At 53.8% G+C, this 24,380-nt stretch overlaps 9 protein-coding genes across 9 annotated transcripts; 6 read left to right on the top strand and 3 right to left on the bottom strand.

Moving 5' to 3' along the window:
- Positions 1-839: 839 nt before the first annotated feature.
- Positions 840-4,658, top strand: G647_00550 (uncharacterized protein; the record flags this gene model as incomplete). Its single annotated transcript, XM_008723953.1, has 1 exon — positions 840-4,658. The coding sequence occupies one exon, from the start codon at positions 840-842 to the stop codon at positions 4,656-4,658; it is 3,819 nt and encodes a 1,272-aa protein (XP_008722175.1).
- Positions 4,659-5,571: 913 nt separating this feature from the next.
- Positions 5,572-6,912, top strand: G647_00549 (serine/threonine-protein kinase pef1; the record flags this gene model as incomplete). Its single annotated transcript, XM_008723952.1, has 2 exons — positions 5,572-5,886; positions 5,941-6,912. 2 exons carry the CDS (start codon positions 5,572-5,574, stop codon positions 6,910-6,912), a joined length of 1,287 nt encoding a protein of 428 aa, XP_008722174.1.
- Positions 6,913-7,346: 434 nt separating this feature from the next.
- On the top strand, positions 7,347-8,688 carry G647_00548 (pyruvate dehydrogenase (acetyl-transferring) E1 component, alpha subunit; the record flags this gene model as incomplete). The annotated part of the gene is made up of 3 exons (XM_008723951.1): positions 7,347-7,478; positions 7,539-7,672; positions 7,728-8,688. The coding sequence occupies 3 exons, from the start codon at positions 7,347-7,349 to the stop codon at positions 8,686-8,688; spliced, it is 1,227 nt and encodes a 408-aa protein (XP_008722173.1).
- A 460-nt stretch (positions 8,689-9,148) lies between these two features.
- On the top strand, positions 9,149-10,885 carry G647_00547 (uncharacterized protein; the record flags this gene model as incomplete). The annotated part of the gene is made up of 3 exons (XM_008723950.1): positions 9,149-10,661; positions 10,737-10,799; positions 10,848-10,885. The coding sequence occupies 3 exons, from the start codon at positions 9,149-9,151 to the stop codon at positions 10,883-10,885; spliced, it is 1,614 nt and encodes a 537-aa protein (XP_008722172.1).
- A 5,262-nt stretch (positions 10,886-16,147) lies between these two features.
- G647_00546 (uncharacterized protein) lies at positions 16,148-17,271 on the bottom strand (the record flags this gene model as incomplete). The annotated part of the gene is made up of 2 exons (XM_008723949.1): positions 16,148-16,847; positions 16,907-17,271. 2 exons carry the CDS (start codon positions 17,269-17,271, stop codon positions 16,148-16,150), a joined length of 1,065 nt encoding a protein of 354 aa, XP_008722171.1.
- Positions 17,272-17,659: 388 nt separating this feature from the next.
- Positions 17,660-18,356, top strand: G647_00545 (ribosomal protein L7/L12; the record flags this gene model as incomplete). Its single annotated transcript, XM_008723948.1, has 2 exons — positions 17,660-17,923; positions 18,021-18,356. The coding sequence occupies 2 exons, from the start codon at positions 17,660-17,662 to the stop codon at positions 18,354-18,356; spliced, it is 600 nt and encodes a 199-aa protein (XP_008722170.1).
- A 1,513-nt stretch (positions 18,357-19,869) lies between these two features.
- On the bottom strand, positions 19,870-20,952 carry G647_00544 (pyrroline-5-carboxylate reductase; the record flags this gene model as incomplete). Its single annotated transcript, XM_008723947.1, has 2 exons — positions 19,870-20,822; positions 20,874-20,952. 2 exons carry the CDS (start codon positions 20,950-20,952, stop codon positions 19,870-19,872), a joined length of 1,032 nt encoding a protein of 343 aa, XP_008722169.1.
- A 530-nt stretch (positions 20,953-21,482) lies between these two features.
- G647_00543 (uncharacterized protein) lies at positions 21,483-22,277 on the top strand (the record flags this gene model as incomplete). Its single annotated transcript, XM_008723946.1, has 1 exon — positions 21,483-22,277. One exon carries the CDS (start codon positions 21,483-21,485, stop codon positions 22,275-22,277), a length of 795 nt encoding a protein of 264 aa, XP_008722168.1.
- A 322-nt stretch (positions 22,278-22,599) lies between these two features.
- On the bottom strand, positions 22,600-24,096 carry G647_00542 (uncharacterized protein; the record flags this gene model as incomplete). Its single annotated transcript, XM_008723945.1, has 1 exon — positions 22,600-24,096. One exon carries the CDS (start codon positions 24,094-24,096, stop codon positions 22,600-22,602), a length of 1,497 nt encoding a protein of 498 aa, XP_008722167.1.
- Positions 24,097-24,380: the final 284 nt, after the last annotated feature.

The raw sequence follows: 24,380 nt of genomic DNA, 5'->3' as shown, positions 1-24,380 counted from the left end.
TCATTGCACGTATCAACGGAGGCTGGAACGGAGGATACAAACCGACCGAGGATATGTCGCACAGAAAACCGATGTATGACACCCAAAAAGGTGCTTCGAGAACCGGAGATGCAACCGTGCCACGAACAGTACCAACTGCCAGTAACAATGCACGTCAACTCAATACGACTCGCCCCAATGCGAGCACGCGACTGGCTTCGCGCTCTCCACCTTTTGTAAGAGAAGATTCCACCAGTCCTCCTGAAAGGGCTGGGCAGCTATCAACAGCCATTCCTCGGCCGAGCACCAGAAATCCGTCCCAGCGGTCTATAAGCACTTCGAAGAATGCGCCGGCCCCTTCTGGGATAGGCAGGTCAACTGCACGCCCAGAGTCAACATCGCAAGAAGTCCCTTTGGTGATGGAATCATACCATCGGCCGAGACGGGGGGAGCAAACCTCCGGTGATAGGAGTTTTGCGCGCACCCAGGAGCCTTCGGACTATGAGCAATCGTCTTTGGACTTGGGGCGGGATGCGATCTTTGGCATAGTGATGCCGCGAGCAAATTCTACCGCTCGCGCTACGGAGCTCCCTCCTCGACTGATACCCGAGCTGCAAGCCCTTGCCGCCTCATCCACGAGATTACCGCAGACGTCTAATAAATCCGTGAGCTCCGTCAGCAGTCCCTCGACGCGGTTTTCCAGCTCGCCCAGCCCTTGGAGTGTATCCACTACCACTACGACACCCACATCATGGTCTTCCACGTCACCCGGTATCGTGCAGCAAATTCCCATGACAAATCCCGCAAAGAGGTCGCAGACAGTTCCACTCCCTGCAGGCAAGCGAGAGAGAGTCCCCAAAATGCCGGCTCTTCCGGAATCTTTTCCTCCGTCTGTTGAGGGTGCCTGGCAAGCCAAGTCAAAAGAAACGACCAAGTCGCTGACCAGAAAAAACACACTATTACATACGCCGGCCCCTACACCTCCTCCACGCACTTCATCTGCAAAACATTCTCTGAGCAGAAGCAGCAGCAAGAGCGACAGGCAACGGAAAGCGTCCACCCAGGAGCCAACGCCTTCATCGTCAGAGCTAGAGCACAGCCCCTTGGCAGGACGTGGTCGCACAGATCCAGACACTGTAGGAGACTCGTGGCAGCACCGCACCGTTGCACAGGCTCATGACAATTTGCAACAGTCGTTGCGGAATGAGTTGTCGGCAACCAGTCGACAGGAGCCACACGCGCTAGCCGCGAAGAGAACTTTGACGGCCGACGCCAATCACTCCGGTCCTGCCCCTCGTGTGCGGCCGATACCATACTACGGAGACCGCAGTATACGACGACCGGATGAAGCTGCACAACGACAGGAGCGGTACAACGTTGCGGAGACACTCCCCAGAGCACCACAAGTTCCGGAAGCTCCAGTACCAAACTCCCCTGGCCGTACGGGGAAGTTCTCTCGCTTGGGTCTCTTTAGTCGCAGAACCAAGTCTCCCTCAATTGAGGTCGAAAAGTCACCGCGCAAGCTGCAGCGGAAAGGTCCTGCCGCCGGTACAGGCCATGAGGGATATGGTAGATATGGGAAAAGAGGCCGCAAAATGTCACAAGATGATTCATCCGCCAGGGGCAGTGAGAGTGAGAGGTCCGCTAGCAGTACCAGGAGAAAACCTCTGTTCTCGTCGAGGACGAAGGAGAATCGCAGCACAAGTCGCCACAATCGCAGCAGCCAATCTGACCTGGACGAATTTGCGGCCACGCGACTGAAGCCAGTCCCGATGATTGGTGGCTCCGGTAACAATATGAAGAGCGAGTCAGGCAGTCAACTCAACATTTACAGCACCTCAGCACCTCCTGGCCCCGTCTTCGACGGATGGGGGACTCCGACACAGTCAAAGACATCTTTGGGTCAACAGTCTCTGCGAGACATACCGTCCACCGCTAGGGATCCAACAGTTGGTCCCACGCTGGCGTTACGGCGATCACAGCGTTTTGGAAATGATGCCGAGGGTTTCAATCTCCCAACTCCAATCAGGACTGAAGGCCTCTCCGCGCCCTTGTATATCAATAGCCAGGACGAAAGTCGGTCTTCGGCCTTTCCAACGTCTACGCCAAGCACGATTCCTGATCCCAGTCGTGGAGACACTGGGTTCCCGAAGCCCAAGGAGAAAAAGTCCAGGAAGCTCCGATGGAATATTTTCCGACGAAAAGGCACAGATCCCGAACCAGAAAGGGCTGTTGGTCTACCATCTTCGTCCCCTGAAGAGATGCCTGTCAGCGTTTCTGCGATACCAATATCGCGACAGATGCCATACTATGCGATGATTGATTCCGAGAGTGAAGTCAACCCGCCTGAACCTGTTGGGGACTACCTCGCACAGGTGGTGGACTTCCCAGCAGTCAGTCCCTTGATTGAAGGCTATGGCGGAGATCTTGGGGAAGATGAGCAACGACACGAAGTCTACGAAGACGACGTCTTTCTCCCGAGTGTCCCGGTCTCGCCGCAGCAGACTTTCACAAGATCGCCGCCTTCAGTACCGCTGCAAAACCCGGTCGAGCAAGCACCTATCCCAACAGAGCAGCCGACACAACGGCCGCCACGCCTCGTCCGGGTTGGCAGGATCCCGCCCGTCGTACAGAGGACCGAAAGGGAACATAAACCCAGTCGGACTTCTTTCTCCCAGCCGTTCATCAGATCTCCTGCGACTGAGGAGTTTGACGCGGTATCAGGCTTCTCAGATGTCACGCCGTCGATGCCACTTCAGCTCAGCACCGACGTGCTACTAAGCAGACCTTTCGCTAGCGCTGACAGCGATCAAGCCGTCAATGCCCCAAACCTTGAAGAAGCCGAGTTCTTGCAGTTCCCATCGAGGCAGACTTCTGATGTTTCAACTTCGAGCGGATCAGCAGGGGTATCGAGTACTCTCGGTCCGCCACTCGTTCCAGGGCCATCGATAGTTGGAATGCCTGGAAGAAGCGCGTTGCAGACAAGTACTTACTTTTCAGGTAGTCCAAGTATTGACGAGGTCTGGAATGAGTACGACGACTTCATCGACCACGTCATGTCGCCGTCTCGAGCCAGAAAAAGCATCAAGGCACTAGCGCAACCAGATAGCCCAAGCCTCGAGCGTTCTGGGCTTGAACGACGGCAGATGATGCAGGACCCCTCGCTAGGAGCGCAACCATCAGATCCCATCCTGTCGGAATTTCCCGTACCAGCCATGAAAAGACCTCTCTACGCAGGAGCGCCAGCGACGTCAGTCACGCCGCCAGTCGTGTTCCCTCCGCCGACAATGCCCGAGCGACTTGTCGGAGACGACATTCGACTGCGCCGCTCAAGGATCGCTTCGGCGTTGCATTCTTCAATGGACCTTTCATCGCCCCTGTCTATTCGAGATCTCCTGAACGAGTACAGACATCAATCGGGAAGCAGTGCCAAATTTTCCGAGCGCCTGAGCACATCTAGTGCGAGTCATTCCCTCGAACGCCCGACGACGATTACAAGTGCACCTGATTTGCCGTCCGAACCGTCTCATCAGGAAAATGTAGCAATGCTGGAGGTCGTCGAGCGGAGCAAAGACCCAATCGCTCAAAACGAGCTTCACTATGCGTCGCTTATGGTATCCAAGTGGCTTTCGTTTGGCAGGGTGCTGTTCTCTCCGGCACATGACGAAATTCAAACCATTCCTGAAAGACACATTCTCGTCATCGATGGTCTTGGGAACGAAGATTGGTCCATTTACTGCGCCGTCACTTACGAAGCGCAAAAGGCATTTGTGCATGACCTCAAGGAGAAGACCCATGCGAAGGGGATGAGAATGTCCCAACCATCCCAGCATGCCCCAGACAACCATCGACGAGCAGAGGTGGCCAGTTTCCACGAGCGCTTTCCTTTCCCGCCCAGCTTCTTTTCTGTAATAGTACTGCGCTTTCCACCGGCAATGGCAGAGGCCAAGATGAAGAACATCATCGCCGAGTGCCGGCGAGTGTTGCTCCCTGGCGGCTATCTCGAATTGATGCTGCTGGACCTCGACATTGTCAACATGGGTGTGCAGACTCGACGCGCTGTCCGAGAACTGAAGTTTAGAATGACGACAGCAGACAAGCAGATCAGCCTCCGGCCTATTATCGACAATGTCCAGAGCGTGCTCGGCTCGCGAGGTTTCACGAACATCAGTCGCTGTGTCGTCGGCGTCCCCGTTGCAGGACGCCCGCCAGGGTCGGCCGATTCGTCCTCATCCTCGCGCTCGAGTCGAGGATCAGATGGGTTCGCCAGGCGAAGATCTGGTGATGTGAGGCCGGGCGACGCATCTCTCCGAATGACTTTTAGCCAAGGCCGGAAGGGGACCAACCTTTCGCTGAACGAGCTGCTGTCCGACCGCTCAGACAACGCCGATCTGCGTATTGGCAAGATCGTGTCAACGACCGCGCGAACATGGTGGCAGCATTGCTTTGAAGCGAGCGTCATCAGCGACGGCAATCTCGCTAGAAGCATCTTCGCCGACAAGAACGTGCTGAGCGAGTGCAAAGGGCGAGGCTCCAGCTTTAAGATGCTCATCGCATATGCGCAACGTCCGGTTTTTGAGACGCGGCGGCGGACTATGAGTGAACCGGTTGTCCCAACACTCGCTACCGCCGGAGGGAAGAGGCAATCGCCGTCCACTGGCAACCCGCGCACGGCTTGATCCGACCTATATCATCTACATTTATCACCATTCTGAAAATTACCGCAACATGCCCTGGAGGCTTCACGAAGAACACGAGACGACTTATCACGACATGATGTTGAAGAGAAGATATGCAGCCCATTGGTTTTCCGCCTTGAAGAAGATACCCCCTCACTGACGGCCGGCATCTATGAATAACTATCATTGTGAAGCGACTTAGCATGTTCAAAAGCAAGCGAATTGTCATTGGATCACCAAAAGTCTAGCATGCACAGGAAGAAGCGAAGATTTGGCTCAGTGTCAATGAAGACTCCGGATGGGCGCGAGCCCGGCAGGATAGATGCCCTTGTATAGGAAGCTGCGGGCCAGCATTTCCTCAGAGGCGTTTAGATTTAATACATAAGTTAATCCTCCATGCATAGAAGTCCTCGACTCGGTTCCTGGGAGAGCCTATCCATGGACGCAGACGACGTGAGGCCGAAGCAGGGCGGATGGTTTGAGGCAGGCCTATTCCTATTCATAACGATGGGCAAGCGCCGAGGTATTAATTGCCTTCCACCCGCATCTGCCCAGCAAGCAACAACAGGCGAGACGCAGGCGCGGCTTCTGGGTCCTGACCAGTTGTAGACGCTCGAAGCCAGCAAGCAAATAGCGAATGGCGGGGTACAGCAGGCGCCCTGCTTGAAGATCTTGGGAATGAAGTAACATGTTTCGGACGGTCTGCTGCTCTGTTTGGTGACATCTGAGTAACCACGCTCTCTCCAGGCACCGCGATCCCCCTGGCAGCTTCTTAGCCGCTCGTGGCAAATGGTTCGCATGTTACTGGAGTCTGGCCTGGTGCTTGAAGATCGTCGCCGCCAACCACCAATCTGAGTGAAATCCCAGAGAGGCTGCATCTCTTTTTCTGGGCCTGGTCCCCGGCTGCCTTGTCATGTCTTCTTCGCGTTCCACTTCCATCCCGCATCGCTCTTCGATCTCTTCTAACACGTCTTCACAACACTCTCAGTCCCAGTCCCAGTCGCAGTCGCAGCCGCAGCCGCAGTCGCAGTCGCATTCTCAGCAGGGAAGCCGTCAACAGCCCCCACAACTCACCGCACAGCAGCTCGCTGAGCGAGTGATTTCGCCCGCCTCGGTGCTGTTTCAAGGCACCACTGCCCCTCCTCCTGCGAGAACAAACGTGCAAGAGCGTAGATCCTACACAGACATGGATCGGAGGCATCCCAGTTCGTTCCAGCAGTTGGAGAAGGTATGCTCCCATTAATCACGTACGCAAACGTCGCCGGACTGACATGCAGCACAGTTAGGTGAAGGAACATACGCCACCGTCTACAAGGGCCGGAACCGACAGACGGGCGAGCTGGTCGCTCTCAAGGAAATCCATCTCGATTCGGAAGAGGGCACGCCTTCGACCGCCATTAGAGAAATCAGTTTGATGAAGGAGCTCAAGCACGAGAATATCGTCACGCTGCACGATGTCATTCACACGGAGAACAAGCTCATGCTGGTTTTCGAGTACATGGACAAGGACCTGAAAAAGTACATGGACGCACGGGGAGACAGGGGCCAGCTCGACCATGTCACCATCAAGCGATTCATGCAGGATTTACTACGAGGCACCGCATTCTGCCACGAGAATCGGGTCCTCCACCGCGACCTCAAGCCTCAAAATTTGCTCATCAATACCAAGGGGCAGTTGAAGTTGGCCGATTTCGGCCTGGCAAGAGCATTCGGGATCCCCGTCAACACCTTCTCGAACGAAGTGGTCACACTGTGGTACCGAGCGCCAGACGTTCTGCTCGGATCGCGGACCTACAACACCAGTATTGACATCTGGTCCGCCGGATGCATCATGGCAGAGATGTACACTGGCCGACCGCTTTTCCCCGGCACCACGAACGAAGACCAACTACAGAAGATTTTCAGGCTAATGGGCACACCCTCGGAGAGGACGTGGCCCGGCATTTCTCAGCTGCCTGAATACAAGAGCAACTTCCCCTCATACGCCACTCAGTCGTTAGCCATTCTTCTACCACAAATCGACCAACTGGGGCTAGATCTCTTGGGAAAATTGTTGCAGCTCAGGCCGGAGAATAGGATCAGCGCACAGGATGCGCTGCGCCACCCGTGGTTTTCTGATCTGCCCAACTATGCGGGACACGGTAGACCCCATGTCAGTTCAACTCTGCAGCAACCTGCGCAGTTAGGACACCAGGGCGGAGTTGCTGGAGGATACGGCGCCCAACCAGGTCTGGTAGGCCCTGGGGGCTACTGAGGAACTGTTCGATGGAGGAGGCGGGAACGGTGGAACATCCGTCAAGGCTGTAGTTGTGATACCCTCGTTGATCGTGTGACACGGAGAGCATACACGGCGTTGATGGACCACCAGGGAGGTTTGCATCCAGACAGGGACATCCGCAAGCAGATTCGAATGATAACACGAGCACATGACAAGTGTCGCAAGCGTTGTATTGTTGTATATTCGTACGAGGAGGACAGTGTTAGCCGTGAGTTTTGCTGGACGCTGAAAGCGGCGCCGAACGCCAAACGCCAAACGCCAGACGGGATCCGATCCATTGAGCTCCGCTTCTTTTTTCGGCGTCCCAACACGATCCAGCTAAGAAACACCTAACAATCGCCCATCCTCCCATCCTCCCCATTGTATCTTCGCATCGCTCCTCGTTCTTTTCGTTCGCTCCTTTGCCAGCCATGTTGTCGCGAGCTTGTCTGAGAGGCTTTGGCGTGCAGTCGCTTCCCAAGAGACAAGCATACCAGCTAGCCCGAAGGACTGTCACAACGGACGCCGCCAGCTCGCATGCTGAGAAAGACGACGTCCCCGACGTAAGGCCTTGACTAGAATCCAGTCGTTACTCGAGGCGGAAACTCACGCTTTGTGTGCAGGAAGATGACAAGCCGTTCCCCGTGAAGCTCTCGGATGAGAGTTTCGAAACCTACAACCTCGACCCGCCCCCGTACACGCTCGACACGACCAAGAAGGAACTGAAAAAGATGTACTACGACATGGTGGCCGTCCGGTGAGTGAAGAGCACGCGAATGAAGGCTGGGGCCACTTTGCTGACCAGGGGCCAGCCGCATGGAAATGGCGGCCGACAGGCTCTACAAGGAGAAGAAGATCCGAGGGTTCTGCCACTTGTCCACCGGCCAAGAAGCCGTCGCCGTGGGCATTGAACACGCCATCACTCGAGACGATGCTATAATCACCGCCTACCGATGCCACGGTTTTGCCCTCATGCGCGGCGGCACAGTCAAGTCCATCATCGGTGAACTCCTCGGGCGACGAGAGGGCATCGCCTACGGAAAGGGAGGGTCTATGCACATGTTTGCGCCCAACTTCTATGGCGGCAACGGGATCGTTGGAGCGCAGGTCCCGGTCGGCGCTGGTATTGCCTTCGCGCATCAATACACCGGCAGCAAGACCACGACATTGGCTCTGTACGGCGATGGCGCTTCCAACCAAGGCCAGGTCTTCGAAGCATTCAACATGGCCAAGCTGTGGAACTTGCCCGTCATGTTTGGGTGCGAGAACAACAAGTACGGGATGGGCACTTCTGCGGCTCGATCGTCCGCCTTGACCGAGTACTACAAGCGAGGACAATACATTCCCGGTTTGAAGATCAACGCCATGGATGTGCTTGCTGTGAAGGCAGCAGTGCAGTATGGCCGAGAATACACCACCAGCGAGAAGGGACCTCTGGTGTATGAATACGTCACCTACAGATACGGTGGCCACTCCATGTCCGACCCTGGCACGACATACCGAACCCGAGAAGAAATCCAGCGGATGCGATCGACCAACGACCCCATTGCCGGCCTCAAGCAGAAGATCCTCGACTGGGGCGTCTGCACCGAGGACGAGCTCAAGCAGATTGACAAGAAGGCGAGGGAGGATGTTGACAGCGAGGTTGCGGAGGCGGAGAAGATGCCCGTCCCAGAGCCGACCCCCAAGATCCTATTTGAGGATATCTATGTGCGTGGCAGCGAGCCGGCCTACCTGCGGGGGCGTACACCGGACGAGACCTACTACTACTGAGTGCTCCTTTCACCTTGGCTTTGTGATATTGGCAGCGGGGATCGGGGCGGGAGGAAAAGCGGCCTTCTAGGAAGTTGTACATCTAGCAGGTCTCAGTAGTTTATTCTTGCGGCTAGCATAAGGATGGAATGAATTGCGTCTTGCCTCAGCTCCTTGAAGGTGGCAGAACTGTAGCTCGGTCTGTCGTGTCGCTGCGATCCATTTGCACGTGGCAGCGGCGCCTTATGTAATAAGTAGGTGCGGAGTGCGATCCTGGTAGAGCTCGGAGATGGAAAGTCAAAGGTAGAGGCGATGATGCCATGGCGTGGTCCAGGTCTTGTACCTGAACACACCACCGTCTAAACTGCATCCTCCCAACTCCGCCACTCACAAGCACCGAGGTAGCGTTGTCCAGCTCTGTGCGTTGGCCTTACGATCGTCTTACCTGTGCATCCAGCGAGGTCGTGGACCGACCCAGATCATGGCGACCACAGTCAGCGAGTCGTCGCCGTTGCTCCCGCAGCATAACTCGCCCGGCGGCTCGCCTTCGCGTCCAGGCCTGCGTGCCTCGCGGACAGTTACATTCAACCCATTGACGTCTGTCAGTACACAGTCCGGAGCTACGTCGTCAGCCGCTCTCAGGCCCTCGCAAAGTCCTTCCTCCGCACTGACGAGTTCAAGTCAAGCGGTCCGGGAGCAACAGCCGATGCTCAGTGCTTTCAACTCAAAACTACGCCGAAGAAATAGTCATGGAGCTCCTTTGCCTACCACCCAATCATTCAGTGGTGCCCCGAGGGCGGGCGCACAGAGAACGACGAAGACTACAGAAAAGTTGAAGATATTACCGAATCCCGACATAGAGGAGGAGGAGGCCGATGAGGAGAGTGGCAGAGATGTATACGCACAGTTTACCAGGATAAAAGATCCCACCGCGAGAAGGGACGCCGCGAGACTGGGCAAAGCAGACCGAGACAGACTACCTCGTGTGACTGCGTACTGTATGGCCCAAGGTTACCGTCTGGAAGGCATAATGAAATTCATGAAGTCGAGAGCCAGGACCCGAGGTGCAAACCCCAAACTGTTCGACGAGTGTCTGTACAGCCCCTACGACTACGAATATCTGAAGAAGAACAAGGGGAGCGAGAGTGGCTCCAGTCCAGTTCAAGAGCGGCTGGCACGAGTGATGGCATCCCCGAGAATGGGTCCCGGAGAAAGAAGGTTCTCAGACAGCGCCGTCGAAGTCGAAGACAACAACAAACATCGAAGGGAAAACCTTATCGACTTGCAAGATGAACTGGGTCCCCCAGCAGGAGCAACCCCCACGGAACCCGGAACACTCGAAGAGCTGGCCATCGTCGCCACCCGTTCCTCCACCGACCTGCGCCATCCCGACGGTGACGAAATGCACGATCGATCGACTTCCGAGCTTTCCACCACTGTTCACACCCCCGAAATCTTCATTTTCGACTATGGCACTGTTGTTATCTGGGGCATGACCGTTCAACAGGAACAAAGGTTCTTGCACGACATGTCGAAGTTCAGCGACGCTCCCCTGCCCACCGAGTCAGTTCAGACCGAGAACTTCAACTTCTATTACACAAAAGAATATCAAGCACGGATTTACAACGATTTCATCTCGTTGCGAGACCCGCGGAATTATATGACCAAGCTGGCCATCTCCCATGCCCTGTCACAATCTGTCAAGACGAGCTTGTTTGAGGATCTCGTCAGCGAGACGATCGAGACGACGAGCCCTCTGCCGGCGCTTATTGCGCAGACCGGTAGCGTCAACTTGACGAGAAGACAGCTAAATATGCAGATTGGAGAGCTGTTCATCTTGAGGATCAACATTCATTTGCAAGGATCTGTCCTGGATAGCCCGGAACTGATGTGGGCAGAACCGCATCTTGAGCCGGTTTATGCTGCTGTCAGGAGTTACCTGGAGATTGAACAGCGGGTAGGCTTGTTGACCGAGAGGTTGGATGTGATTGCTGGTGAGTCCAATCTGCTCCTTCACAGACGTGATCGGGGTGAAATTCACATCCAGAACATCGACTAACTTGAGCTAGACTTGCTCGCGGTCCTGAGGGAGCAAGGCAGTCGACGACATGGCGAGGTTCTAGAGTGGATCGGTAAGCTTTTTCGAACCTGCTGTCGGCCGCGCCGCTGACAGCCAACAGTCATCATTCTTATCGCGGCGGAAATCCTTGTTGCGTAAGTTTGTCTTCTTGTCACCAAGGATGATGCAATTGCTGACAATCTTCTTCCAGTGCCATCAACATCGTCGTCGACCTCTACGCTGGCGTCGATTGAGTCAAGACACGAGTAGACGCGACAGAAAACATCTACAAATTTTCTAACACCATACAATCCAGGAGACCTATAGTCTTTTAGGGTTCAGTCGCCAAGAGTACGGGATACAGACCAGCCACGTTACCGTCACCTACGGAAAGCTACCTGCGAACCGATCGTTGGAGCCACCGACAATCATCTTCACATGCGACACCAGCGTTTCCTGTCGACTATCCAGCAGTTCGCAGTGGCAGGACTTTCATTCTCAGCTAGCGAAGGCGTTGGAGGAGTCTCAATCTATCCACGTCGAGGAGGCGAGACGCTTCAAATCCTTGCCGCCGTTCGATGTCGAGGTGTCACCTTTCTCTCGACTATTTCTCCATGTACATTCCCCGACGCGTTAATCCCTTGTGTCTCTTTGGCTGTCAGGATGTGAATGGGGCAGAGTCTGGGTCATGGTTCAGCAATAGAAGCAGGCTCGAGGAGAGTTGGCGGCGAAAGACCTGTCCCTCAGAGTAATGTACAGTCAGTCAATGTGAACGAATACCCGCGCCCTCTTCCTCGTCCGTGTCCGTGTCGCCGAATAGGCCTCACAGTATTCTCGGCCGCGTGAAACACAGTCCTCGCGTATCAAGTCATGGAGAGGACACTTTTGGATGATCGATTTGTGCGTGCAATATGTACTACGATTACGCTGACTGGTTGGCCTCATCATCCAGCTTTCCCAGCTCTGAGTTCGAGCATTGAAACTCGAGCTTTGAGGTTTGCCCTAGAATACGTACAGGTCCACCCACGTAGTGACTTGACTTGCGACATTCGATACCAGATGTGTACCTCATCTCTGATTGTCCAGTCTTCTTCACATTGCCATGGCATGCATGCATGGTGGATGTGGATTCTGATTATGTTCTTGTCGGTGTCATGTTCTTGTTCTTGTTCTTGTTCGTACATATCTATGTTCATGTCTACCTAATGTATCTTCCTTCCCAGGGATTCCTACCATCAAGTCCCGCTCGACCTCTCACTCTCTGTCTCTGTCTCTATCTCGTTGAGTCTCATCTGGTCTAGTCTACCGTCCTCCAGTAAGTAAGTTCCGCCGCTTGTCTTCCCGGCTACCTTTCGTTCTACTTCTGCCGCCACCGCCGCCATAATCAAGCCCATTCCATGCACATCCATTCCCATGCCTGGGTCTCATCAATCCAATCCGTCTCTCCATCCATCATCGAGTACAGTACATATTCCATCACAACTTTGATCGCCCCTAAGTTGAGTTCTGAACAATCCTGATTCCTAATCATCCCTTCACAAGGCCTGAGACTGAAAGTACCCTGTAATCTGTGCCATCTTGCCCTCCGCTTGATGCCAAATTCCTCCCTTCCATCTCGTCCTCCTCCCTTCCATCTCGTCCTCCTCCCTTCCATCTCAACTCTCAACCTCCACCCTTCCACATCACTCCACCAGGGTGCTTGTCCTCGTGGCCCTGCTATCTACATCCTCCACGCAGAGAGCTTTCCCATATCTGACTTTCCCGCTCTTGCTCGTGTTTCTTTTCTATCCCAGGTCTAACTATCTCTTTCTTGGCCTTTTTTCTTCTCTCTTTTTCGAGAATGGCCTTTGATACTCTCACTCTCGACATTGTCGGAGGTTCTTGTGGATGAGAGATCTGATCATTTGACTTTGATCTTGTTGTTGATTTGTGTTGATTTCGACTTTTGATCTTTGCTTTCCTTTTTTTTTTCTTTCGATCTTTTCTCTTTTTCTTTGTTTCTCTCTTGTTCTTCTGTGGTGTCACTCGGACAAGCACCCTTCCTTGCTCTCCCTTCCCCTCCCTTCGTCTCTGCCACCATTGCCACCACAACCTCCTTCCGTAGGTACCAGATCACATCGAGGATATCCTTCTTTCACCACCGCTGCCGCCGAGCTTGTCCACATCAACGGTCACAAAACCCGCCCCACCCATAGCTCTGCCTGACTTCACTACATAATGGATTGATGTATCCCTGTGGTGCTATCTTTGTGCTTGTTGACTCTGCACTTTGGCCTTTTGATAGTGTGGCCTTTTGGATTTTTTTTTCTTTCATGTCGTGGCCTTCCTTTCTGGGCGTCTTTTCTTTGCTTTTCTTTTGGTTTTGGCTGTTCTTCTCCAACTTGTTGTGACTTTTCGCCTGCAGGTTCTTGTGTGTACTGGCTGGCCTTTGATTGAGACTTGAGATGTTGTACCTGCATTTCCTTCCCTTGATGTTTCCCTCAGATCGGGGTCCATGTGCCTGACTGTTGAACTGTTCTGACTTCCACCTATTGCTGATCCTCCGATGGTGACTCCCAGGTGCTGTTGAGTTTCTGTTGAGTTTGCCGTTGATTTGCCGCTGACTTGCTGTTGACCTTTCCCGTCTCGAACTTCAAATCACTCGACTTTCTTTCCCACCACACCAGTCTGAACCTGAACGATTTTAATTTCAGGTCAGCTCCGTCTCACTCATGGACAAGAATTCTTCGAAGTTGATGACTCACCTGAACGTCGTCCGTACGACGCCACCACAAGGACACACTGCGTTGTGGAGACCAGTACCTGTCTCTAGAATGTACATGAGATGTCAGTGACTGTAAAATGAGACGTGGGTGAGACTTACCTCGCGTCTCGACTCGAAGGCTCGGCGTCATCGGCGGTTCGTCGCGATGAGACCTCGTAGCGGTCATTGAGGGTTCGTGGCGGTCGGCGGCGGCGGTCGGCGGTGGTCATCGGTGGCGGGAACGGTCGTTCGGATCTCGTGGCGGTCGTCGGCGGTTCGTGCGAATCGGACCTCGTAACGGTCATTGTCGATCGTGTCTAGAAAGTCAGTCAGACTCGACCTCGAGTATCTCGTGAGCTTACCGTCAGTTCGTTGCCAAGCCGTTCAAAGTCACTGGTCTCTGCAGTCTCATCAGCTAGAAGTCAGTTCAAAGTGGTAGGGGAAGGGGAGAGTGTTCCAAAAAATTGTGGCAAGTAGCCAGACAAAGTCCAAAGGACCAGTCTTCTCTTCCCATGAGTCGATGATGCAAGCATCGACGCCTCAAGAGAAGGTGGTGGTATGAAGAAGAAGAAATAGGAAGAGGAGAGGAGAGGAGAGAAGGAAGACAACGATTTCTGAAAAGAAGATGAGATGAACAGTGTGTGAGGATACTCTCGCCAAGACGAAAGTGAAGTTGCAGGACGACCAGGCTTGAATTTTCTGTGGTGGTGCGGCAGAATGATGTCGTCGCTGATGGATGGAGGAATGGTCCGGTCGACGGCGGTGTCATGCTTCCCGCCATCGATATCATTTCAAGTACAGGAGAACGTTGCCCACACTGTCTCAGCTTCGGCTCTCCATTACACACTCCCTCCTGATGGCAATCCGTTTCTATACTGATCATGAACTGAATGCTTCAGCGGAACACAGGACAGGGATTAGTCTGTTCATCCTCAATGTCTGGCGAGACTCTGCATCTCATCAATCCGGTAGGTAGACGGCTGGGGCAATCCCTCTCTCCTTACTGATCAGACACCTGAGCTCCGAATGCATACCTTCATTTTTGCTTGTCTGCATATGGAACAGGCCCAGTAAGGAGTAGCTGGATGCTGCTAGACTCGAGGCCTCTCGCGAAATGCTGACGGCAACACGATTGTGTGGATCATGCTCCCTCCTCCATGATCAAGACCTCACTGCCAGTCCATTGCATCATTGGCCACGTCGATCAGCGTATACTTCCTGACCTTTATTCTGCTGTGCTTTGCTCGAACTTGTGTAATATTCCCCTTCTGAACGTGGACAGTAGCCATCATTCTCACTGAAGGCCGGCCAAGACCCTTCAGGTCGTCCACCTTTGCATATGATCCTGCTCAAGTGTCGTCTGATCTTTTCGACGGTGGTCCGCATGCAAAAGTTTCTCTTGCTGCCGCACGGACCAGCCCATGTCGAATCGCTCCACTTCTAGCCAAGCAGAAAGCAATGAAATCCCAATCATGATGTTCCTCAGCACTGATCTGCCCGGTTCGCGCACAGACCACACAGCTAAGAAGTCACAAGTCCAGAGGACAGCCCATCCTCCCGACTACAAATACCATCTCTTCCTGAAATTTACTTCTCTTTTTCCATACCCTCCCAGATCATTTCTGCTGTGCTCTCGTCGCTCCGCCACGAAGTGTTTGGCTCACACTCGCCCTTGTGCAACACAGGCCTTACACTTCTGTCTGTTGTTGTGGAGAGGTGCCCATCTTGCCGCCAGCAGATCTTGACTCTGACCGCAAGACAAATCGAACTTCAACTCATTGGGTCTGTCCCCGCCTTTGGGAGTCATTTTGACTAGGTCACGTTGCGGTTAAGTCACGCTGCCGTCCCCTTGCTTTTATACAGCTTGACTTGGGACTCCGGTATTTACCTCGATGGTACCCACAGGGACGGATCATCCGATCGGGTCCCTGGCATGGTCAGAGGAGATGTGGCCGAGGATGTCAGTGGCTCGTGGGGATGGGATGTAAAAGTCCTGCAGTTTTTCTCCCAAAGCTGTTTTTCTCGATGATGGCACTCCAGGAATGTTCAACCAGGAGCATATACCGAAGGGTGGTCTAGGTATATGTCCGACCTCTCTAGCGCAATTCCGTGCCTAGAGGCATCTCCCACCTTAGGGCATACTCTATTGCAGAGTGGTACAACGACCCTTGACGACCACCGGTGACAAATCTTGTTTGCCTCCTTCTCAGCTCTGGTCCTTCTGGCCAGGACTGAAATCTTTATTTTTCATCGTTCCACTTGCCTTGTGCGAGGTTGCGGAGAAGAAGAGACCCGCAGCGGTGACTGACTGCGAAGTTAGAGGGCGTCAATTTTGCAGCTTGTCGTCCTTTGAACTCGAAGACAAAGCCAGGACAAAGTGATGTCTGAGCACTCAGCGTTTGATTTTGTCCTGGGTGCTCTTGCATCAATGGCGTGTATCCGTCAATTTGTTAGTGCTTTCTCCGAGCATAGCAGCCATTAAACCATCATATTGCGCCAGCTTCTGTTTGAAGACTGATATCTGGACGGAGTTCCAGTGGAAATCTTTCCAACTCCGCCAAAGTATTTCTGTATGGCTTTAAGCGTGCTCTGATATGGACCCCGTTCCAATGCCAGTGCGTCAAGAAAGAAATCGTTCACGCTCATGGCAGTCAGACTTTTAAGTCTGTGCCTACTCTTCATTTCTTGCTTGATGAGGCCCCTGATTGCTGTTGCTGCTGCTGCATCTGCGCCATCTTAGCCCTCGCGCTCCGACTGCCTCCCAGCTTCGGACCCCTTGATTCCGTCGCCGTGGCACCTTTCGTCTGAGTGGCAGATTTGGCCTTACTCCTCCTCTCTGCCATTGCGTCCATGAACTCCTGGCGAAACCTCTCGGCGAAGCGTTCGTCATCATCGGCGTCACCGACTTCTCCACCTCCCCCGTCGCGCCTCGTAACATTCGTGGGCTCTGGTGTACTCGTGTCGTAGATGTCGATCTTGTTCTCGTGCAGGAATTGCTCGACAAGGGCATCACGAGCAAGGTCTTCGCTGTTCCTTCGCTTCCTCGGTCGTGGTTTCATTGGCTTGCCGTCTCGGCCAAGACGCGGTCTTCGAGGCTTTGGAGGCTTGACATCATCCTCGATGGGAGCTTGACCTGCCTTGACACGCTCGAGTGCAGCTTGTGTACGGGCGAGATTGAGGTGGTGGGCGGATTTCCCCAGGTCAACTTCGGCTAATTGACGCGCAGCGGTCGGATTGGCTGAAGACTTCTTCTCGTTCGTAGGACTTCGGTCGTTGGACACAGTCGTATCCTCCTCGGTACCGTCGGCTGGAAGTGGTTGGAAGCTAGAAACAGGTGTGTTGCGTCTTCTAGCTAATTCTGAATCTATGAACGCAACCCTTATCTCGTTAGCCAGCTGGATTCAAGACCAAAGAGTGAGGTTGCTAGGGGCACGAACATATGCTGATCGACATTAACTGCCTGACCGGTGCTACCAACGAAGCGGTCCGTGATGTCGATGTGTTTGGCTTCGCTCTCGTCAGATCTCACCAACTCTGTTGACGTGTTTTCTTGATGAACGGCCTTCATATTTGTGAACTGAACACCAGTAACAGGCTTCCGGATATGCTTCCTTGATCGTATGAGGGTTGGAATTCTAGAGCCAGTTTCTTCCTGATCGTTGTCGTTACTCTCGTACGACCGCTGTGCAATCTCGTCGCCAGTAGAAGCTGACGGCTGCTGTGCGGAGCCGGGCGTTGTGTCCTCCCGTGGACGGGTGAACTTTCTGCGCTTCGCGCCTCTGAAAACCGGGACTTCATCCATGTTTGGGCTTTTGCCAGATTGAAGCGGGTGCGAAACGCCTGGTCAGCGAGAAAGCGAAACTCGTGAGCAAGCGCAAGTCATCGCATACACTTCGAGCTACGAAGCAAGATGAACAGGTGAATCCTGTATACCAAACCCCGTTCACTTGATGTTTGACTGATCCTGATGATCCAGCTCTGCTAAGTGATGAGTCGTGAGAAGGTTGATCGCGATCGAATCGTCCTCACAGACTCGCTCCTTCTAAGTCACGTGATTGACTTGGCAGTTTCAATGCATTTCGTCGCGCGACCATGGAGACTTTTTTATTCAATCCACGCAGTCACAATCACGAGTTCATCTAAGCCTCCTTACTCCTCTCGGAGTCTCATCCTTCGCCCTCAGACACGATATGTCTTCACAAATACCCTCCACGACGTATCGTTGCTGCCAGCTTGCAGCTCGAACGCAAAAGCGAAGCCTCTCCTCTCAATGTCTCCGACTCTCCATAGGCTCTACAAACCAGCAGAGACGAAGGAACAACTTGAAGCAGTCAAAAAGATGGCAGTCAACAGACGCATCAGCTGCTCCTACGAACCCTAAGATAGCTGGAATCGTGGACCAAATATCTCAATTGACATTGCTGGAGACTGCTGATCTGGTTGCGAGCTTGAAGGTACGTTAGGAGAACATGGTGCAGACCAGCAAGCCAGACCGTCGCTCGCGCATTTCGTTTTATACTACCTACCCACCTGCTTACATTTCTACCATAGTCCCGGCTCAACATTCCCGACATGGCCTTCGCTGCTCCAGCAGCAGCCTCTGCTGCAGGCAGCGCAGCAGCTCCGGCCGCCGAGGCAGAGCCCGAAGAAGCAGCGCCTGCACCCGCCGAGAAGACGATGTTCACGTTGAAACTTGAGTCATTCGACGCAGCTGCCAAACCCAAGGTCATCAAGGAGGTGAAGGGCCTGCTCGGCCTGTCACTTGTTGACTCGAAGAAATTCGTGGAGAGCGCGCCAAAGCAGATGAAGGAGGGTGTACCGAAGGAGGAGGCAGAGAAGATTGTTGCGGCTATGAAAGCCTTGGGCGCCGTTGTCTCAATGTCGTGAAAAGATCAGAGGGTGGAGGATGGGTGAAGAGGATAGACGCGCGGAAGAGGCGCTGGGACTGCTTGCCGCATACGCCCTACCGGAAATCTGCGATGATGGTGCGGAATAGCACCTGCATTATGGCTCATGGTGTCCGGAAGATGGTTGGAAAAAAAAGTTGGCAGCACGCGGCGTGTCGACTGTTCATCTGCCTACTCCGGTATCCCAGTATCAATGTGAGACCCTTCATTGGAAGATATTGTACTTATACTAGGGCTTGGTAAAAAGAGCGCCTCAATAGGGAGACTGTACAAATCAAGCTTTGGTTGCTCACTCACAAGAGAACTCAGCCTGACTCATGGCTCTTGCAGACACGCCGCGCAATGTGCGCAAGATCAGGACACCCAGGTCCCGATCATACTCGAGGAACCAAAGTCTCTCGTCACACTAACACTTGTCTGGCCCAGGCTTGCAGGAATAATGCTCTAATTGACAGGGCATGCTGGGGCTTGACCAACTGGGACGGTAACATACGCGGTACAGTATTCCACCAGTATTGACAGATGGTCGTCCCTGTGCTCGGTTGATTGAAGACCAAAGTTGTCCACTTCTGGTGAGCTTGCTAGAAAGGGTGTTCAGCGATAGCGCAGGTACCTATTTCATCAATCAGACCTCGAACCCTCGGTCAAAGGAGAAAGGATTCGCCCGATCATGAGCCAACATCTTCCTTCATGCCGTGCCTAACAATCCGACCGGGTCTGCTGGGTATGGGATTGTCTAACAGCATAGACCCAAGTGACAACAACTACACAGGACTAGCGAGTCCATCTTCTACCAAACCTAGGTATTCGCCATGATCACGCCGTTATCAATGTCGAAGCATAGCCTCCTGGCTCGTGACATCCCTGTCACGAACAATATCGAAAGAGAACTGCTACGCTCGAAGCACGGTGGGATCAGCTGTTCGGTCCACGGATCCGCGGTTGACTTGATTGCACTTGCGATCCCATACTTTGCTTCCTGGTAGGTGTCTGGGAACATCAGCTATCCCTAGCTTGGAGATGTTGTCGTCCTATTTACTCAGTCGAGCAAGTGGCAATTCCCGCGTCAAGGCAAACAAGCTCGATTTGATAGGCAACGCCCGTACCACTATAGAGACCTCACAAAGACGGGTGGAGCTGGCCGATAAGCTCTCAATCCAGCCGTTATTCCCAACTAAGTCAGTTCAGAGATAGCAACCCCGGTCTAAACACGACAATTCCAGACCCCTGACTGCTGGGCTTGCGACCCGACTGAAAAACTTGCCCTCACAGTCACTTGGTACCTGGTATATGAATCGACATTTATGTCGTTGCCGGGTTAGTAGTCCCGCACTCATGGCCTTCGATTGGCTATTGATTCGGTTAGCGAATAGTTGCTGCCCTAGTGGAACGCAGGATCAAGCCGCAGATACTCGGTTGGAGAGGAAGGAAGAGATAGACGGTTCTCGAAGGCAGCATCTCCATCTTGACGCCCTTGTCGTCGTTTGTCTTATTCACTGTCTCTCAAACCTCGTGCCATTGACACCACTGACGCCTTTCCCCAGCTGCGCCGCCACAACAGTGGCCTCCCTAACACTCCTGGCGACGGTGCCCCTGACCCTGCCCTCTTCCAGCACAAGCAGTCCTCCAATTGTACACCCTCCTGGGGTTGACACCTTCTCCCTCACCAGAGCAGGATGCTCGCCGTGTAACACCATGCCCGCCGTCCCTCGCATTGTCTGCGCCGCCATCAACTGTGCTTCCGCACGTGGCAAGCCCATCGCCACAGCCCCATCAGCGAGACTTTCGAGCATGAGTGCCAGAAACGCAGGCCCAGACCCACATAACGCGGTGCTAACGTCCATCATACTGGGCGGAAGATGCACCACCCGTCCAATCCGCGTGAATATCCACTCCACAATACTTGACAACTCAGCCGGCAAAGATGGCGTCGGGTTCGCAATGACCGTCATGCTTTCCCTCACGATCGCCGCGGTATTGGGCATGACTCTCACAATGCGACACGCTTTGCTGGGTATATTTTCGGGGTATGACTCGCCGTAGAGGACACGTCCGATCTGCTCGACAGGCACGCCTGCACATATCGAGATCAGGAGTTTCCCGGCCAGCGCTTCTTTGATGCCATCCTCGCGGAGGAGTTCTCCGACCATATATGGTTTACAGCCAAGGATCACAACATCAGCATTCTGCGTACCCTTGACGTTTTCATTCTGTAAGACCGTCACCGCAGGTCGGTACGCTTGTACTGCCAGTTTTATGCGCTTGGCGGACTCGGGGCGGCGGACGCAGGCGATGAAATTTGTGGGAGTGCGTTGAGGGGTCGAGGGGGCTTCGGTGGTGGGTGTCGCGGTGCCGGAGTCGGGATAGGCGGGGGAGGGCGCGTGGGACACCGTGGACTCGCTGAGGGAAGAGAGGATACCGCTGAGGATGGCGATACCGAGCGTACCTTTGGGAAGTCAGTGAGCTGGTCACGCGAGGGCGGAGTTTGAGCACCCACCGCATCCTAGGATTGTCAGAGTCATCCCGTTGGATGAGTCGCCGTTGATGCCGTTGGGCGCTCGGAGGACGGTCGCCATCTTTGGGGCAACCAAATATACGGAATTGGGCTGCAGATACAAGTTCAGGGCTCGGTAGCGCGTTGTTTTCCCCCCTCGACTACTTGCTTACTCTGATGCTGTACTCCGTACTTTGTAGAGGAGTGAGAAGTCAAATGCGGGGATGCCAAAAAATAAATTTCGAAAAGGCGAAAGGCGGAGAGCAGTGAACAGCCTCCTCCCACCTTGGTCGACATGATCGTCGCTCAAATCCGTCTGCAAGGCACACCAATGACCGCGCTCGCAACGTCCTGGTGTGATGCGGAGCCAGTGTGCACGTTTTGACATGCATGTTGAATATTGACTGTCGCGCGAACATCCCTCCGAGTTGAAGCGCAGCGGGCGAGCACTGTGCTTCATCTTGTTGGCTACAGCATCCATTTCCATCCATTCCACCTCACGATGTGAAACGGCGGACCCTGCAAATTCCATTCCTCAATCTCATCTGTAGTGGTTCCATCACGCAACGAAGCCTCAGCTACAGTCCTCTCTCCCGCATCGGCAGGCCCAGCATGGCCGACCCCTTCGAAGTCCGCATGCGCTTCACGAACCTGCTCTCCCACCTCTCCGCGTCAGCGACCGCCAGCATAAAGACGGCTCACTACGCCCTGAAACACCGCGACATGGACGAAGACCTGCACTCTTGCATCCTGGAGAACCTCGAGCGGGGCCACAATTCCAACATGAACAATAAAGCCAACATCATGTACTTTCTTGAACACCACGCCGATCTCAATCTCAAGGAGGGCGGACACGCCGCGTACATCGAGATGGTGAAGCGGGACATTCTGCGCATCATCGACGCCGTGGCGCAGAGTGGCGCGAACGTCAAGGTGGTGCGACGGGTGGTGACGGGGCTCGGGGAAAAGGGCGTGCTCTCCGCCGACACCATCACCAGTATCGAGACCGGGTTGAAGGACAAGGAGGAGAGATTGGGCAAACTGCTAGGTGACGAGGCCGAAGCCGGGGCGGACGAAGACGCCACAGAGGCCGCAACTGCAGATGGCCCTGCTCCGGAAGGAAGCCAGAAAGCGACCCCCCGAACGGGCGCGGAACGTTCAGGGAAACCGAACGGGGTCTCCAAGATCGACAAAAGAGCCATCGAGCAGAGAATCGAAGAGGACCGAGAGCGCAACAAGCGATTGCGGGAGAGTGTGTGGACGGTATCGGGCGATGATGATCAAGAGTTGGACATGATGTGGGAAGACGGTGCCACGTTGGGCGAAGACGAACATGACATTGCCGACGAAGAGGCGGAAGAGCGTCTTCAATTCGTGAGCTATCATCGCGCTACAATGGGAGTCTAGGGAGTTCGTGGCCACAAGTGCAAGAGCACCTCTCCTTTCCGAGATCTCGGTCAAACATTACATTCGATGAGCTGCCCATTCATCAGCATTCGGCGGCTCTTCAGCTTGCGACGGCACCATGCTCCACATCGGGGAGACCGTTCTCTACCACAGAACGATTTCGCTATTCGTTTCCATCTCCCACTCACGATCCTCGTCGACAGCAACGTAATCTCAGCACGCCCAAGTCACTGAGGGCTACATTCCTGGGTGGGAGCGGCCTCCGAACTTGGATCATCGTCCCGAAGGCTGCGCGCAGGTCAACATAGGTCTGCGGGTCCTCCTAGGATCCAAGTTTAGCCTTCTTGGATGCGGAGTCATCGCCATTCAGCGCTTCGTCGTCCTCCTCGTCCTCCTCATCATCGATAACTTTCCTCTTTCGGGCTGTCGAAGACGAAGAGGCTCCATTCCCATGCCGATGCGCCTCCTTGTCTTTTCTCAGGGCATACATCATTATGAGACCCTCGTACTCATCTTCCTGACCACGAGCACTGTCCTCGATCTGTGGGTGTCGGTCTTCCAGCGGGATTTGCATGAGCACATCTTTGTTCTTTTTTACAATGCGCTGTTTCAGCAACAGCCGCCACCAGTAATACGCTCGGTCATCGGCATTGGGATTCCTAGCACCTCGGACCTTGAGACTAGTGAGTGATGCACCCCCTGCCGCTCGTCTCGAGTATGGTATCTGTGCGAGAAGATACATCTCAACCATGCGGGCGAATTGACGACTTGCGATCTTGTTCTTGGTCCGAATCTCTTGTAGCTGGTCAAGAGGAAGGAGTTTTGTGGTTGGTATCCTCTTCAGCCGACCGCGCTCCAGGCTGGTGAAGGGGGAAGAGTCGATCTTGATGTCAGCGGCTTCGAACTGTGGTCTCAGAGTCTCGTAATCATTCATGTCGCGCAACTTGTCGAATTCTTCACTCGGATCCTCGACTGTCAGTTCCAAGATGGTGGGATCGGCCATCGCCTCATCGTAGATTGCCTGGTAAAGTGCCGAGCCATGACCAGAGCTCTGATAGGGTGGAGTGATCAAGAACTGTGATATCCGAAGGCGCGAAGAGAGCTTGTTGGGTGTGATTGCTTCTGAGAACGGAAAGGAGATGGGGACATGGCCCTTGGCTGGTTTTTGGAATTTGTAAAAGCGGTAGGTTGTCGCATAACCAACGAAAGAGTATGGAGACGCGTGAGGTGTAGGCGATTTCGATGCCTTGTGATATGTGAGATAGACTCTCCATCTATCTAGGGTCCAATCCACATCCTCAAGGTTGATGAACTGTCCGCCCTCAATGAAGAAGACAATCAAGATCTGGATGTTGTCGACCAGTGTTCGCATGGGCATCTCGAGCAACGAGCCAGCCCAGACTTCGTAGTTCTCACCACCTCTTGTGTACCTCTTGACGCACTCGCCGGGCGGTGTCCATGCTGCTGCGTCTGGGTCGTTCTGCACCAGCGACTCGAATCCTCGCTCGAAAGCCGTGGGTGGTAGGAAATCGCTGAACTTTTGGTTCAAATCGAGCGCGCTTGTTGCGCCGACGGTCTCGAACTTCTTCTCATATGAGATGTTGATATGCGGCTGTAGGTTGTGCGCTGCAAACTGAATCTCAACATCTAGACCTTTATAGCCGAAGATCTGTTCGGCCTCGCCGACAATGGGATATGTGAACTCGGGATGGAAGTTGTGTCGCGTACTGAGCTGGTCATCCGTTCCAGGTTGGACAATCGAAATATGCACAGCCTCATTCGCGCTGACCGTGACTGTGAATCTATCAATATGGTTCATGATCAACACCTTCGCAATTCTTACATTCTTCTGAAAGGGCAGCCATTGTGGTCGAGGTAATGCAAGATCAGTTGCGATTCATGCCATGTGCAGGGTTGCTATGAAGGTCGTCGTGAAGTTGGAAGGATTAGTCGATATGAAGCAGCAGAAGCATGAAGTTGTGTCAGATGAGAAGTGTCAAACGATTGAGAAACATCTGCTGAATGCGACGATTCGAAGGCACTTTGCGCGGCAGCCTCGACGCGAAGAGCGCGTTCTGAGAAATAAATGAAGCAAGTCTGACG

The sequence above is a fragment of the Cladophialophora carrionii genome (genome assembly GCF_000365165.1).
Source record: "Cladophialophora carrionii CBS 160.54 unplaced genomic scaffold supercont1.1, whole genome shotgun sequence".
Lineage (NCBI taxonomy): Eukaryota > Fungi > Ascomycota > Eurotiomycetes > Chaetothyriales > Herpotrichiellaceae > Cladophialophora > Cladophialophora carrionii.
Note: the sequence above shows the minus strand (reverse complement) of the source record. Positions and strands in the feature narration are given on the sequence as shown.